The 13636-nt window shown below is 35.7% G+C and overlaps 1 protein-coding gene across 1 annotated transcript in view; it reads left to right on the forward strand.

The window, feature by feature from the left end:
* The window catches only part of LOC107704775 (sister chromatid cohesion protein PDS5 homolog B-like), a 37009-nt gene extending 24554 nt beyond the window's left edge, over positions 1 to 12455 (forward strand). The window contains exons 24-34 of the mRNA XM_016507796.1: positions 1924 to 2047; positions 3842 to 4046; positions 5107 to 5221; positions 5480 to 5612; positions 6464 to 6583; positions 6951 to 7013; positions 7098 to 7269; positions 9164 to 9593; positions 9714 to 9809; positions 9928 to 10039; positions 11653 to 12455. Of these exons, the coding sequence (XP_016363282.1) occupies positions 1924 to 2047; positions 3842 to 4046; positions 5107 to 5221; positions 5480 to 5612; positions 6464 to 6583; positions 6951 to 7013; positions 7098 to 7269; positions 9164 to 9593; positions 9714 to 9809; positions 9928 to 10039; positions 11653 to 11688 (1606 nt within the window). The 3' untranslated portion in view covers positions 11689 to 12455. The remainder of the gene's footprint in view (positions 1 to 1923; positions 2048 to 3841; positions 4047 to 5106; positions 5222 to 5479; positions 5613 to 6463; positions 6584 to 6950; positions 7014 to 7097; positions 7270 to 9163; positions 9594 to 9713; positions 9810 to 9927; positions 10040 to 11652) is intronic.
* The last annotated feature ends 1181 nt before the right edge of the window (positions 12456 to 13636 follow it).

Consider the following 13636-nt stretch of genomic DNA (forward strand, 5'->3'; position numbering starts at 1 on the left):
TAAAAGATCAAAGACAATTTTTAAAATAACTCCGACTGGATTCGTCTGAAAGAAGAAATTCATATACACCTAGGATGACTTGAGCGTGAGTAATTTATGGGCTAATTTTCATTTTTGGGTGAACTAACCCTTTAAATGAACTGTTTTCTATTTTAATATATTTTGAAATGTAATGCATTCATGCGACGGCAAAGCTGGATTTTCAGCATTGTTACTCCCGTCTTCAGTGTCACATGATCCTTCAGAAATCATTCTAATATTGCTAATTTGCTGATTTGGTGCTCAAGAAACATTTTTTATTTTCAGTGCTGAAAACAGTTGTGCTGCTTCTTTTCTTCATTTAATGTGTCTTTGCTGAATAAAAGTACTATTACTATTTTTTTTTTTTTTTAATTTACTGACACCTAACCTTTAAACTGTAGTGTATTTAAAATATGTAGATTGTATGGTTTTATTTTTTATTTGGAAATTGTAAACGTATAGCTTTTACAGGTATGGCTTACTATTTATTTGAAAATTCTATAAAAACAAATTCATTACACATTTTTCTGATAAATTTATTTTATTCCATCAAATGTTCATTTTAATTTAAGAAAATTTGCAATAATTTTATTTTAATCATTTGTGACAACATTTTTATTTATTTACATATATGTCTGTAATATGGGAGTGATTTAACACTAGAGCCGCCAGGGGTCGCTGTATACCTAAAACCGCCAGCGGGTAAATTTTACCCACGCACATGACAGCTGTTTCTGAATGGCTAAAGAACATATTATTTCACTGTATTATGCTACTGTCTTCACAAAGAAGTGTCTAGAGTCATGAAATGATTATGTCTAGTCATCAACTCAATATATTAAGATAACCTATGTTATTTAAATTACTAAAATAGCGTATAAACAATAATGAGCAATAATAATTCACCACATTGCATAGGATGATGCGATGACAAATTCAAGCGCACAGCTTCACCTAATTAATTATTAATTTGTTTAGTTATATCATTTATAATTTGAATTATACAAGAAGAACACCAAAAAAAAAAAAGAAAGAAGGTTTTATTAATTAGCCTACATCAGATCGGATTTTTTTTCTTCAGGAAACAGGCAGACTAGAATAAATGGCAACACAGAAGCGAACAATAAACGATAGAAATAGCAAAACAAAAATTAAATAATTAATCCACATTTTGAACAATTATGAGTAACATTAGGATAAAACGTCTAAATATATGATCGCTGTCAGATGCTGAGCCGACAGGACACTTTACTTATCTCCCCACCATCAGACTCTCCATCCCTCATGGCATTTAGTGCTTCTTATTAGAGCCCGACCGATATATCGTTTTGCCGATATTATCGGCCGATATGAGCTGAGGCCCCCTTTCGAATGAGACCACCCCCACGTGGATAGCCCCCAGGGTTTGGGAGTTACGGGTGGTTAAATTCGCGGTCCGGCGCTGACCGATCTTAATATCGGTATCGGTATCGGCCCCAAAAAACCCATATCGGTCGGGCTCTACTTCTTATACCTCTTCAGCATTCATAAATCGCCTATTTTACTCATTTTGTCTTTATTTATGAAACTGATAACCGCTAATTCAGTGAGTGAAAGGTGTTGCCTAGCAATGTACTATGTTAAAACATAAGCAGCACGAAAATGACAGCGCGAACATACAGGCATTATATAGCGGGTAAATTTGACCCGCGCTGGCACTTATAGGTATAAATGCCCTGTTTTTTGATCTGAACAGTTTTTAACAACAGGGGATTGTAAATCACACAATTTTAGTAAAAGTCAGTGACTGGGAGACTTGAATGTTTTATTAAAAATATTTTATGTACGTTTTAAAAACAGCCACGGGTAAAATTTCCCCCGTGGCGGTTCTAGTGTTAATATGCTGATTTTCTGTGTGTGCAGTAAGCCAGACATGTCTCGTCTGCGGCTGGCAGCCGGCTGTGCCATTCTTCGTCTCTCTCAGGAGCCGTGCTACCATGAGATCATCGCCCTGGAGCAGTACCAGCTCTGCGCCCTCGTCATCAACGTAAGACCAACTGCCGGCTCCTTATCTGACTCCATATTGCCCTGATGAACTTAGCTTTCATCCTAATGTCAAAAAGAAGATCACTTAAAGGGGTCCTATTGTGCTCTTTTACAAAGTCTTGATTTTGTTTTGGGGGTGTACGAGAACAGGCTCTCATACTAGGTTTTTCGGAAAAAAAAAACATTATTTTTCACATATTTTACATTATTACAACACCTCTCTCCCCAGTCTAGCATGAACGGCACGAATAGTTCCTGTATCAAATGAAGGCCCGCCTTCTGAAATACGAAATGTGCTGTGATTGGTTAGCTGGGCCAGTGTGTTGTGATTGGCAGCACTCGGCGCCTGGTCAGGAAATGTCATGCCCCTTACCACAGCCGCCTGCAAGCTTCAGTGTAAATATTGCATCAAAATCAAATAAATTTGAGCGCGATTTAATCCTGGGTGATTGTAACCACTCTTAAGTTCGTCTGCATTGGGAAAGCTAGCGTGTCTCCGACATAGTGATAACACTCGTTGCCTTCTCTAGTGCAGCTCAACCAGGTCTCGTCCCATTCGTCGATATTTGTGATATCACAAATCCCAGAAAATATGCGTTGTAGTCCAAACGAGTCGTTCATTGTAGTTTTTGAAAAGTGATTTCTGTTAAATAAAATATATCCTGTTGAAGTGGACTTTGAGCTTTGTAACTTTGCAGATCTTTTTTATGCTCAAACAGCAACATTACAGACTAACTAAAGTTGAAAAAGTGAAAGCATAATAGGACCCCTTTAACATCGTTTTAATGGGTTACTCTGCTTTGACTAACAGACTGGTTGTCTAGTGATTCGCTGTGTTCCTGGTCACCAGTCACGCTTTGAAATTTGATTTTATCGGTCAGATAAACTGAACATAAAATTAGAAGTCTGCTTCAGTACCCCAGATTGAAAATAATGCCTCTCCTACTGCAGAGAGAGGATGTAACCTCATTCACTACTCAGTTTACTTATATAATGTTTTCGGACTGTTTCGGAGTGCAACAGGATGTTCAACCAGAAAAAAAATGGCTGTAAATTATTTGGATTGTTGGAAGTGGGTGATTAATATTAAAATGGAGCCAGACCATGTTGCATGTTTGCAAAATCAATGCTTAGGTAGGCTGTGCAGGCTATTGAATAATGTTATTAACTGACAGCCAAAAAGGGATGTCAGTAGACAAATAGTTTCAGAGGAACTGATTAATCTTTCACAATAAGATGAGGAATGTGCATTAAAAAAGTAAATGGGGGTCAGTTTGGATTTAATGTTGGCCTATACAGGAAACCAAAAGGTTTGAGTGTCAAACCTTAACAAAAAGATGATCCAGGAGTGGTGAACATTGAACAAGACTGATGGTGGCACTTAACCCCAGGTTACTCGTAGTGTTGTTTTTGGCGGCCTGTTTTAATTTTAGTTTTAGTCTAGTCTTTGTGTGAAGCTGTCATTTTAGTTTTTATTAGTTTTAGTCACGTTCATACTCTTTTTAGTCTAGTCAAGTTTTAGTCAACTAGAAGTCTGAGCATTTTAGTCTTATTTTAGTCCGAATTATCCATGACTATTTTCGTCTAGTTTTAGTCGACGAAAACTGATGACATTTTAGTCTAGTTTTAGTCTGATAAAGGTTCGTTGACGACGATGTTTAGTCATAATTTTCGTTGACGAAAGCAACACTAGTTACTCGAGGGTTATTGTCCTTGGAGTGTTTTGTAAGCCACTGAATAAAAGCATCAGCTGAATGACTCATTAGGACCTAATAAATTCTCTCGTTTTTCTCAGGACGAGTGCTACCAGGTGCGACAGGCCTTCGCCCAGAAGCTACACAAAGGTCTGTGCAGATTGCGTCTGCCACTGGAGTACCTGGCTGTGTTCACGTTGTGTGCCAAAGACCCGGTGAAGGAACGCAGGGCGCACGCCCGCCAATGCCTGGTCAAAAACATCAACCTGCGCAGGGAATACCTGAAACAGCATGCAGCAGTCAGCGGTAAGGAGAGCCAGTCAAAAACCGGCACTGAAGGCAAGGGCTAGGAATCGAGAACCAGTTTAGATTTAGTTCATCTTTGTTTATTTTTTTCATATAACAAGATATTGTAAGTGATTGGTTTTTAAAGTGTTAATAAGTGTAGACAAGATATCTTTGTTGTGTATGCAACAACCATACGTCTTGTGTTTGAATTAGCAACTCTTCAGCAATTTAGTAATTCATGTAAAATTATGAATTAAAGTGATTCTCCAGTTCATATACATGTTAGGATCTTCACTTTATTTTGTAGTAAACATAATTTTTGGTTTAAGTGTGCAGTTTATCACCATGATTTCAGTCAGCTTATATAGACTGTCAAATGTTGTTTGTGTAATGAATCGCTGAAAAAAAAATAACATGTCTAACTTTATAAAAGTGGAAATATTTAGGCACCTCACAATACTTTAAGATTTGATACAAGGAGTCACAATTCCAATCCAAATTGATTCACAATGCAATTCTCAACACCAATTATTAACTAATTTTAAAATTGTGACTTTCTTTGGGTTTATTCGAAAAAGAACCACAATGAGTCCATCATTTTGTTTAGTTATTACCAGGAATTTGAGAGGTGAGGAGTCTGTTCAAATACTAAAAGAGTCATTCAGGAATCAGAAGCAGAATCAAATTCTGCCCTATTAGAGGCCTTGTGGTGTGTTTTTGTGCTAGTGATCTTTATTAGTTAAAATTCATGCATCTTCCAGTACAATGAAATATTTAGCTGCTCAGTTGAGCAGTTCATCAGGGTCATTATGCAAAAGAGGCTGTTGTTACGTCTGTCCTGTCAAGTGGATTCTCCAGTCCATTGTTTTGCTTTCTTCATCTGTTGCTTTTGGAATTAATTCTTTGCACGTCAGCCTTTTCAGTTTTGATTTGTTAGTTTCAGACCTTTGGAGGATGGGAACCTTTTCCAATTGTAATTTATATTCATGAGCCACAGTACAAACCAGGGATATTGTAGAACATTGTGGGTCCTGGAATATGCCCAGATTTTTATAACAAGCATTTGTGTGTACTGCAGAAAAGCTGATATCGCTCCTGCCGGAGTATGTGGTGCCATATGCAATTCACCTTTTGGTCCACGACCCAGACTACGTGAAAGTCCAGGACATCGAGCAGCTCAAAGACATCAAAGAGTGAGTCCACACAAAGTCCTTTGGCTTCTCTTCCATTTTTAATTGGAGAATGTTTATCTCTTCATTAGGTTGTCATTTCAAGCTCTGAAAATGTCAGATGCGTAATTTGGATGAGATATTCATTACCAATATGTTGCCCTTCAAATTTTCATAAACAGTGGAGAAAATCTGCAGCTTGTTAGATGTTTGTCTGGCTGCCGAAAATGATGTTTCTCTCTCTCTGTTCCTCTCTCTCTCATATCTTTCCTTTTCCTTCAGAGCTTTGTGGTTTGTTTTGGAGATCCTAATGGCCAAAAATGAAAACAACAGCCATGCGTTCATCAGGAAAATGGTGGAAAACATAAAGCAGACAAAAGATGGACAGTGTCCGGATGATCCCAAGATTAATGAGGTCCGTCTTGTTTCAGAGTGATGCTTTGTTTTTCTCATGTGATTACTTAAAAGTTGTTCTAACTAACAACATATCTAGGGATTTTAAATATAAATGATTGTCAGAACTGGAAATGCATTACGTAATAACAAAACATGGAAATGTCTACAGTCAGTATGAACATTATCTCTCCACAACCCCCCCTCTAAATTTATTCAAAAGATTGGAAAAATGCATACAAATATAATAACCATGTATTGTAAGAATCCAATTTATGGAATAATAATAATATAACAGACAACTGTTAAAATGTTTGGGGTCAGTACCTTTTTATTTTTTTTTAAAGAAATCAATACTTTTTATTCAGCAAGGAGACATTAAATTGATCAAAAGTGACAGTCTTTCTATAATCTTACAAAAGATGTCTATTTAAAATAAAATGTTCTTCTGAACTTTCTATTCAAATAATCTTTTCTTTCCACAAAAAAGCAGCACAATGTTTTCAACATTGATAAAGGTTTCTTGACCACAAAATCACTGTTTTCAGTGAAAAAATCAGCTTTGCCATCAGAAATAAATTACATTTTAAAATAGAAACTATTTCACAGTATCACTGTTTACTGTATTTTTGATCATATTAATGCAGCCTCATTTCAGAAATATTTAAAAGTCTTTTAAAAGATGAAACATGAAAAATGGGAAGTGAAATTAAATGCATTGAACCTTGTTTTATATTTACGTTACATTGTCCTGCTGTTGTTTTCTTGTAGTATTATGAACAGTTGACAATATTTAGTATCTTGCTCTGTGAAAATAAATGAAAATCATAAATAAATAGAGTTTACACTTCTCAATTCTCTCTCTCCTTGCAGAAATTGTACACAGTGTGTGATGTAGCCATGAACATCGTCATCTCCAAGAGTACCACATACAGTCTAGAGTCGCCTAAAGATCCCGTACTGCCTGCGCGCTACTTCACACAACCGGACAAGGTGCTTAACTGCTGCCTTTGTTGAACTGCTGCAGGACCTCCAGTTATATCAGGGATTTTTTTTGCTTTAAAAAGGGACAGGAAAGTGGAAGGAGAGAGAGGCAGTAGGGGATTATGATTGGATTTGAACCCGTGTCTCCCTTGAACAGCAGCTCTTTATTTATGTATCGTGAGCACTACACATTTTTAGGCCTTGAAAAGTCACAGAAATGTATGAACTCTTAAACAGTCATTGAAATGTCTATAATGCATATAACATTTTCTTAAGCCCTAAAAATAAATGTTCTTTTGAGTGCTATCTATAATGTTTGTTCAAATTGATTTTTCTCCCAGTCGCTCACTAAATCTCGGTTCTTGCTGCTTTTCAGAATTTCAGTAACACGAAAAACTATCTGCCTCCTGAGATGAAGTCATTCTTTACCCCAGGAAAGGTACATATTTGCCCTCTGTTCTGTGCTTTTAACCTTCTTGGGTAAGACAGGACTGTGAGATTGACTGCCTGATTCTCTCTGCAGCCTAAGGCGGCAAACGTGCTGGGCGCTGTGAACAAGCCCCTGTCCGCCACAGGAAAACTGCAGACCAAACTCTCACGCATGGAGACCATCAGCAATGCCAGCAGTAACTCCAACCCCAGCTCCCCTGGCCGCAGTAAAGGACGGTTAGTGTCACAAACTCACATACATGTGAGCTCATTGATATACACTACTATTTACAAGCTAGGGTCAGTATGTTTTTTTTTTTCAGCAAGGATGCATTCAGTTGGTCAAAAGTGACAATAAAAACATTTATGTTACAAAAGATTTGTTTCAGATAAATGCTGATATTTTGAACTATTTCTATTAACGAAAGAATCCTGGTTTTCACAAAAAAAAAAAAAAAAAGGGGCAAAACCTTTTTCAACATTCATAATAATAGGACGTTTCTTGAGCTACAAATCAGCAAATTAGAATGGTTTCTGAAGGATGATGTGACACTGAAGACTGGAGTAATGATGCTGAAAATTCAGCTTTGCATCACAGGAATAAATGACATGTATAAATATAATAAAATAGGGGAAAAGGGTATTTTAAATTGTAGAAATATTACTGTTTTTACTGTATTTTTCTTCAAATAAATACATCGGTGCGCATAGGAGACTGCAAAAACAAAACCTAAGAAAATATAACTTAAAATTATAAAGAACTGTGTATAACTAATAACTGTTATTTACTTTCAAACAGTAGTGTATATGGAAGATTATACTGTGTTTCAAGAAAATTACATTAGTAATCTGATCTCACTATTGCTTTATTGAAAACGCCATATCATGGCTTTCACATTCTAATCTGTGTGCCGCTTTTGGAAAATATGTAGTTTAGCACATCCCTAAAAACTACATATTTGTAGCATTATCTGTTCAGTAGCGTAAATTTGTTCCAGATGTCCCATAAAACCAGTGGTGGTGTGCAATAAACACACAAGCATTATAAATAACATGAGACACACTCCCTCTCCTAAAACTGTAATATTGTTATGAACTCTTAGCTGTCTGCAGTCTGATCGCAAGCCTCGTCTGAATCCATTTTGGATGTTATTAAAAGTAATTTTCATACTGCAAAATCTGGCTTTGGTATTAACATCCTACTGTGGGCTAAACAAGCTCTTTTGAGGTCACTGTGCTCAATAATCATAGCGCCTTTCAACGTTCCTGCATGAAGGGTAGGCATGTGATGGTCGTCTCAGAGACGCTTGGTATCTGAATAGCTGTCATTGAGATTCTTTTGAATGGAGTGTTTCATGGATCTGCGTCACGAAAACACAATAATTGCTCTTTCCTTTTACCTGTGCCACATCGAAAGAGCGCTCTGGGGATGTACTGCTCGATGGCATTGAGATGACTCATGCCGTCCCTCGAGATTTATAATAGCCAAACTCGTAGGTGTCTTTATAATGTGAGCAAGATAAACAGCTGAAAAAATGACTTGAAGTTTGTTGCTTCAATTAGTAGTTGGGCTTTCAAAACATTTCTACAAACAATCTAAATGCAAAGTTATTTGTCTTGCACTGTATGTGCTATGGACATGAATGATGGCTCAATGTAGTTATTTATTTATTTATTTTTTTTATATATTTTTGTATTTTTTTATTAAATTATCAATATGAGTTTAATTAATTTAAATTTATTATCAACATTTTATTTCTATTTGATTTTTGTGTGTGTTAGTATTATTTTTATGATTTTTATTCATATAAGTTTTTGTTATTTATGATGTACGCTGTAGATTTTCTAAGTTTAGTAAACTTTTGTGAGTTTAAAATTGCAGCTTTTTTTTATTCTTCACAAGAGTTGACTATTTAGCAAGAATATTCTAGAAAATATACCTAGACTTACATTGACACCCTTGAAATAAAAAAGTATTTATTGTTTTATTAATATTATTTCTTTATTAACTTATTTTTAATTTATTGGTAATTTCAAAGATAAATTATAATATTGTATTACTTTTAGTGCAATTCAGATAAAATATTATTACACAAAATCATTTTTAATATTTTAAATTATATTAAATATATGAAGTACATAATTGGTAGATTGTGTCAGTGCAGTTTTCAATGAAGAGCCCATCTGAGACAGAAAAGCCCAGCAGGGGGCGCAAGCGGGGTGCTGCAGCCAACCAGGACGACAAGGTTCAGGAGTCCAAGCCCAAGCGGGGCCAGAAGAAAGCTGCCAACACGAGCACTGACGATGCCGAGGACCAGTGGGGTGAAGACAGCAGCATGGCAGAGGCCTCCATGGAGACCGAAGACGAACAGAACAGTCCGCCCAAGAGAGGCCGACGAGGACGGCCCCCCAAATCAGCAGCCTCAAAGGACGAGACGCCCAGCAAGGGCAGGAGGGGTCGCAGGAAGACAGCTCCACCTGCGGATGAAGAAAATGAGGAAGAGCAAGAGGAAGAGGAGGACGATGAGGATGACGCAGGCAGTGAGAATATAGAGGTGAAGCCCAAAGGCAGAAGAGGACGTAAACCAAGGTTAGTAGCTGCCTATATATATATATATATGACCTTAATATAGATGATCTGGTACTGAACGTCCTGAATACCCATAAACCCTTTATTCTTAACATGTGTATTTCAAATGGTTATTCACAGAGGGGAGGCAGATACCGCCAGCGATTCTGTGGAATCCACACCTCAGAAAAGGAGAGGACGACCTCCAAAGTCACAGACAGCAGCTAGGAAAGCCAGGTACACAGACTCATGTTGCTAAAAGCTTTCTGACATTTTCCCTTGATGCTGCCTGTAGTCTATACATGTGTCTGGGGCTGTTTCATGGGTTTTATTTGACTCATACAATCTGTTTCAGCGGTGGGAGATCAAGAGCTGCTGCCAGCCAGGAAGAGGAGTCTGAAGAGGAGATGAACACAGCCCAGCAGAGCGAGGAGGAAGAGGATGAGCCAATGGACTCTTCACCTAAAGTGAGTTTCCTTTCCTCTGAAAACCCATAGTTATGGAAAACCAAATCAGCTGATTTAAAATTTAAAAAAGGGCTTTCTAAACAAATTATTAATTGAACCTCATTCAAAATGTAAGATAAAATATCTTTAGACATTTGTAGTAGTAATTATTTGAAAATGATAGTTGTTTAAATATGTATGGTATGGTATGAGAAGTATTAAAAAAGAACAAAATATTTATCTAGTAATCATGAATGATTTTAAGCCATAGAATTGTATTGGGTAGACATCTTCAAAATTATAAAAAGTATAAATATAATCATTGTTTAAATGTATTAATTCAACAGAATTCTGCTCTGGAAATCCGTATGAAGATTTAAAAAAATAAATCTTTATCAAGTAATCATGAATTATCTGAAGTCATAAAAATTAATTAGGCAGAAATCTTTAATTACTAAAAAATTTAATATAGTAAGTGTTTAAATATGAATTCCACAGAAGTTTGCTCCAGAAGTCTATATGAAGATTTCAAAAAAATTGTAATCTTTATCAAGTAATCATGAATAAGTCATAAAAATTAATTGAGCAGAAATCTTTACATTTCTAATAAAATGTAAAGAAATCTAGAAATTTGTATTAAGGTTTCAAAATATATATATACATTATCTAGTAATCGTGATGGAAGGTCATTAAAAAATTCATTGGGCAGAAAATGATACATTCAAGTAGGGATGTAACGATTAACTGCGATCCGGTTGAAAATCGATTCAAATATGTGACGATTCAAATCGGTTGAGATGCTAAACAAATCGCGATTCAGTTAGGGGTAGGAGTTTATATGAATGTATGTCTGAGGGGAACTTACTGTCTTTAGAAAAGTTTAGATGGTATTTTTTCTTTTCCTCTTGCCTCTGTATAATGCATATTAAAGTTCATAAGTGCCGCACTGCTTTGTTTACAGCAGAAACCAAGGAAATTCTTTAAGCGCCACCTGCTGGCAGAGAGTGAATCTGCGTCTCATTCAGCTCCTCTGCTGTTTGTTTCATGCAGATATTTTTTATGCATAGTTTCACAAAACTGAAGACAAACCATTCTGTTTTTGCTTAAAATTTCGAAATTATACAATGTCATTTGTAATGTAATGTAATGTAATTTGGTTGCTTCTAATTTAAAATGTAAAGAGCACAGACAAAGCCATTTTGTTTATATGAAGAGATTTATCTTATTTGTTACTTATTTATTTGCAAGTATAATAATTGTTTAAATGACATTAATTCCATGTAGAAATCTGTTGAAGAAAACTGAATGAAGGATTTAAAAAATCTTTCTTATAACCATGAGTGATGTAAAGTCATAAAAATTCATTCAGCTGAGATCTTGAAGATGATGCATTTAAATATAATTTCATGCAGAACTGTTTAAAAAGTTTTTTGTTTTTTTTTATTTTATCTTGTATTTTATCTTGTCCAGAAAACAGCTGAGATCTTGAAGATGATGCATTTAAATATAATTTCATGCAGAACTGTTTAAAAAGTTTTTTGTTTTTTTTTACTTTATCTTGTCCAGAAAAATAATATAAATTCATTAGTAAGAAATCGTGAAAGTTCTGAGAATGTGCTAATTTTTTTTTGTAGGTGCGACGGAAGGTGGGGAGAAGAGACCGAAGATAAGTGCTTTCAAAGACAAAATGCAAGATTGATTGGAGATTGCTATACTTAAGGAAAAAGTCCGATGAACAGAGTGAACTTGTGAAAGTTTGGACTTTTTGGAGCCATGCATCTGCTTCAGCTGTATTTTGCCGTCTTTTACTGCCGTATGCTTCTGCCTCACCTATCCACCATGACTCGTGGTGTGTTTTCCATTGTTATGTGTGCCGACCATGTGATCTTAATCTTATGAGGAAGAAAGTGTAAATAGTTTTTGGGCTCTTACTTCCCCCCCCACCCAAAGTTAGGGAGACAACTTGTATAGCTTTTACCTCCAGCTTTAAATATATTGCACCAGCTGATCTGTCCAAGTAAAGGAAAAAAAAAAAATCGGAACAACTTTTAGCAGTACTGTTTGTGTCCCGTGTGTCTTCTGTATATCATTCTGTACTGTGCTACATGAATAACCATTTTGTAGTTCCCTTTTTTATTTGTTCGTCATTTTATCCTTTCCTTTTTTAACCCTTCTCATTTGTGTAATTCTTGTGCGCATATGGTTGTGCATGTGCAAATGTGCCTCTGCAGATAAAAGAAACACTGGTCTGATGATAAATTCACGTATTTGTTACATTTTACAGCCCAGTATTGATTTTATCAGTGTTTGAAACAGGGAGGAGATGGTACAGAGCATTGGTTTTTAATATTGGCTGTTGGGAAACAATTGAAGATTCTCCCCCACCATCCAAATCAGTTTTTTTCAGTCTGCTGAACCAATAAAATATTCTGTATAAATAACTTGCATATTTGTTATCGGTAATGTGTTCATTTAGCCAGGGGTTTTCAAATGTTTTGAGGCAAAAAGCCTCTTAAAATTTCTAAAATATAAAGGCAGAAGTATATTTTCATGTATATGCATTTATCTGATATATATTAAGTTTTATATTTAGTAAAATATTATCTTTATTATATTTAATTACATTTCTTCTACCCACCATTACAGTACTTTTAGATATATAAACTGTAATGTCAAAATGAGAATAGAATGTAACAAAGTGCATTTAGGCACTTAAAGGTTAATTATTTTCTAATTTTGTCTTCAAAAAATGGGAAAAGACTTAATAATATAAAATTATTAAATTGGCATAATGGCATAAATGAAGCCATTCATAGTTAGGAAAAGTGTAACATACAGTTGCGTGAAATGTTATTTTTTAATAACGATAGTCAAACATCCACAAAAACAAAAACTACATGGATCTTGCATGCTTTCGGCGTCCTTGCCGTTGCTTTATAAATCTGCATACATCATTTCAAGTTTGAGGACATTAGGTTTTAAATGATCACTTGACATATTTTTGTAAGATGTAGCAAAAATGTTTTTTCATGCCCTCTCTTTGGGTCCACCATCTGCTGACCAGCTGCTGTGGCATTTACTTCAAAACTCAAAATCCATTACACCGCATTCAACTGAACAACACGAAGCAGTTTTTGTTCTAGTATAACAGCTTTGTGGAGAACAGTAATTTGCATGTATTCATACACACCCACACTATGAAAGAACTCTACTTCGTGCCAACTGCAAATGAGAAATAGGAAATAAGACAAACAATTCAGTGTTGGTATAAGCAAAAACTCTTAACGACCATTTACACACTCAGTAGTCTTGAAATGATTTATAAGGAGGTATTAATTTATGTTTAATATCTATAAATAAAATATCCTAAAACCATCTATCTGTCATTTTACAGCTTTTACAAATCACTGTTGGGTTTTGTTAAACTATCAACACCCTGCTCTTTTGTCTCGCATAACACGCTGTAGTAAAAGTCTGAATCATCCTTAAGTAAATGGAAATTCTGCTTAGCCTCAATCGTTTGCCATGTGTCACAGTAGTGTGTGTTTATTGTATTGGGATCACGTGACTGTGCCGACCAATCGGAGTGGCGGATGTTACGCCGCACACTAGCCCTGT

This window comes from Sinocyclocheilus anshuiensis, unplaced genomic scaffold (assembly GCF_001515605.1).
Source record: "Sinocyclocheilus anshuiensis isolate Anshui unplaced genomic scaffold, SAMN03320099.WGS_v1.1 scaffold758, whole genome shotgun sequence".
NCBI classification, from domain to species: Eukaryota; Metazoa; Chordata; class Actinopteri; order Cypriniformes; family Cyprinidae; genus Sinocyclocheilus; species Sinocyclocheilus anshuiensis.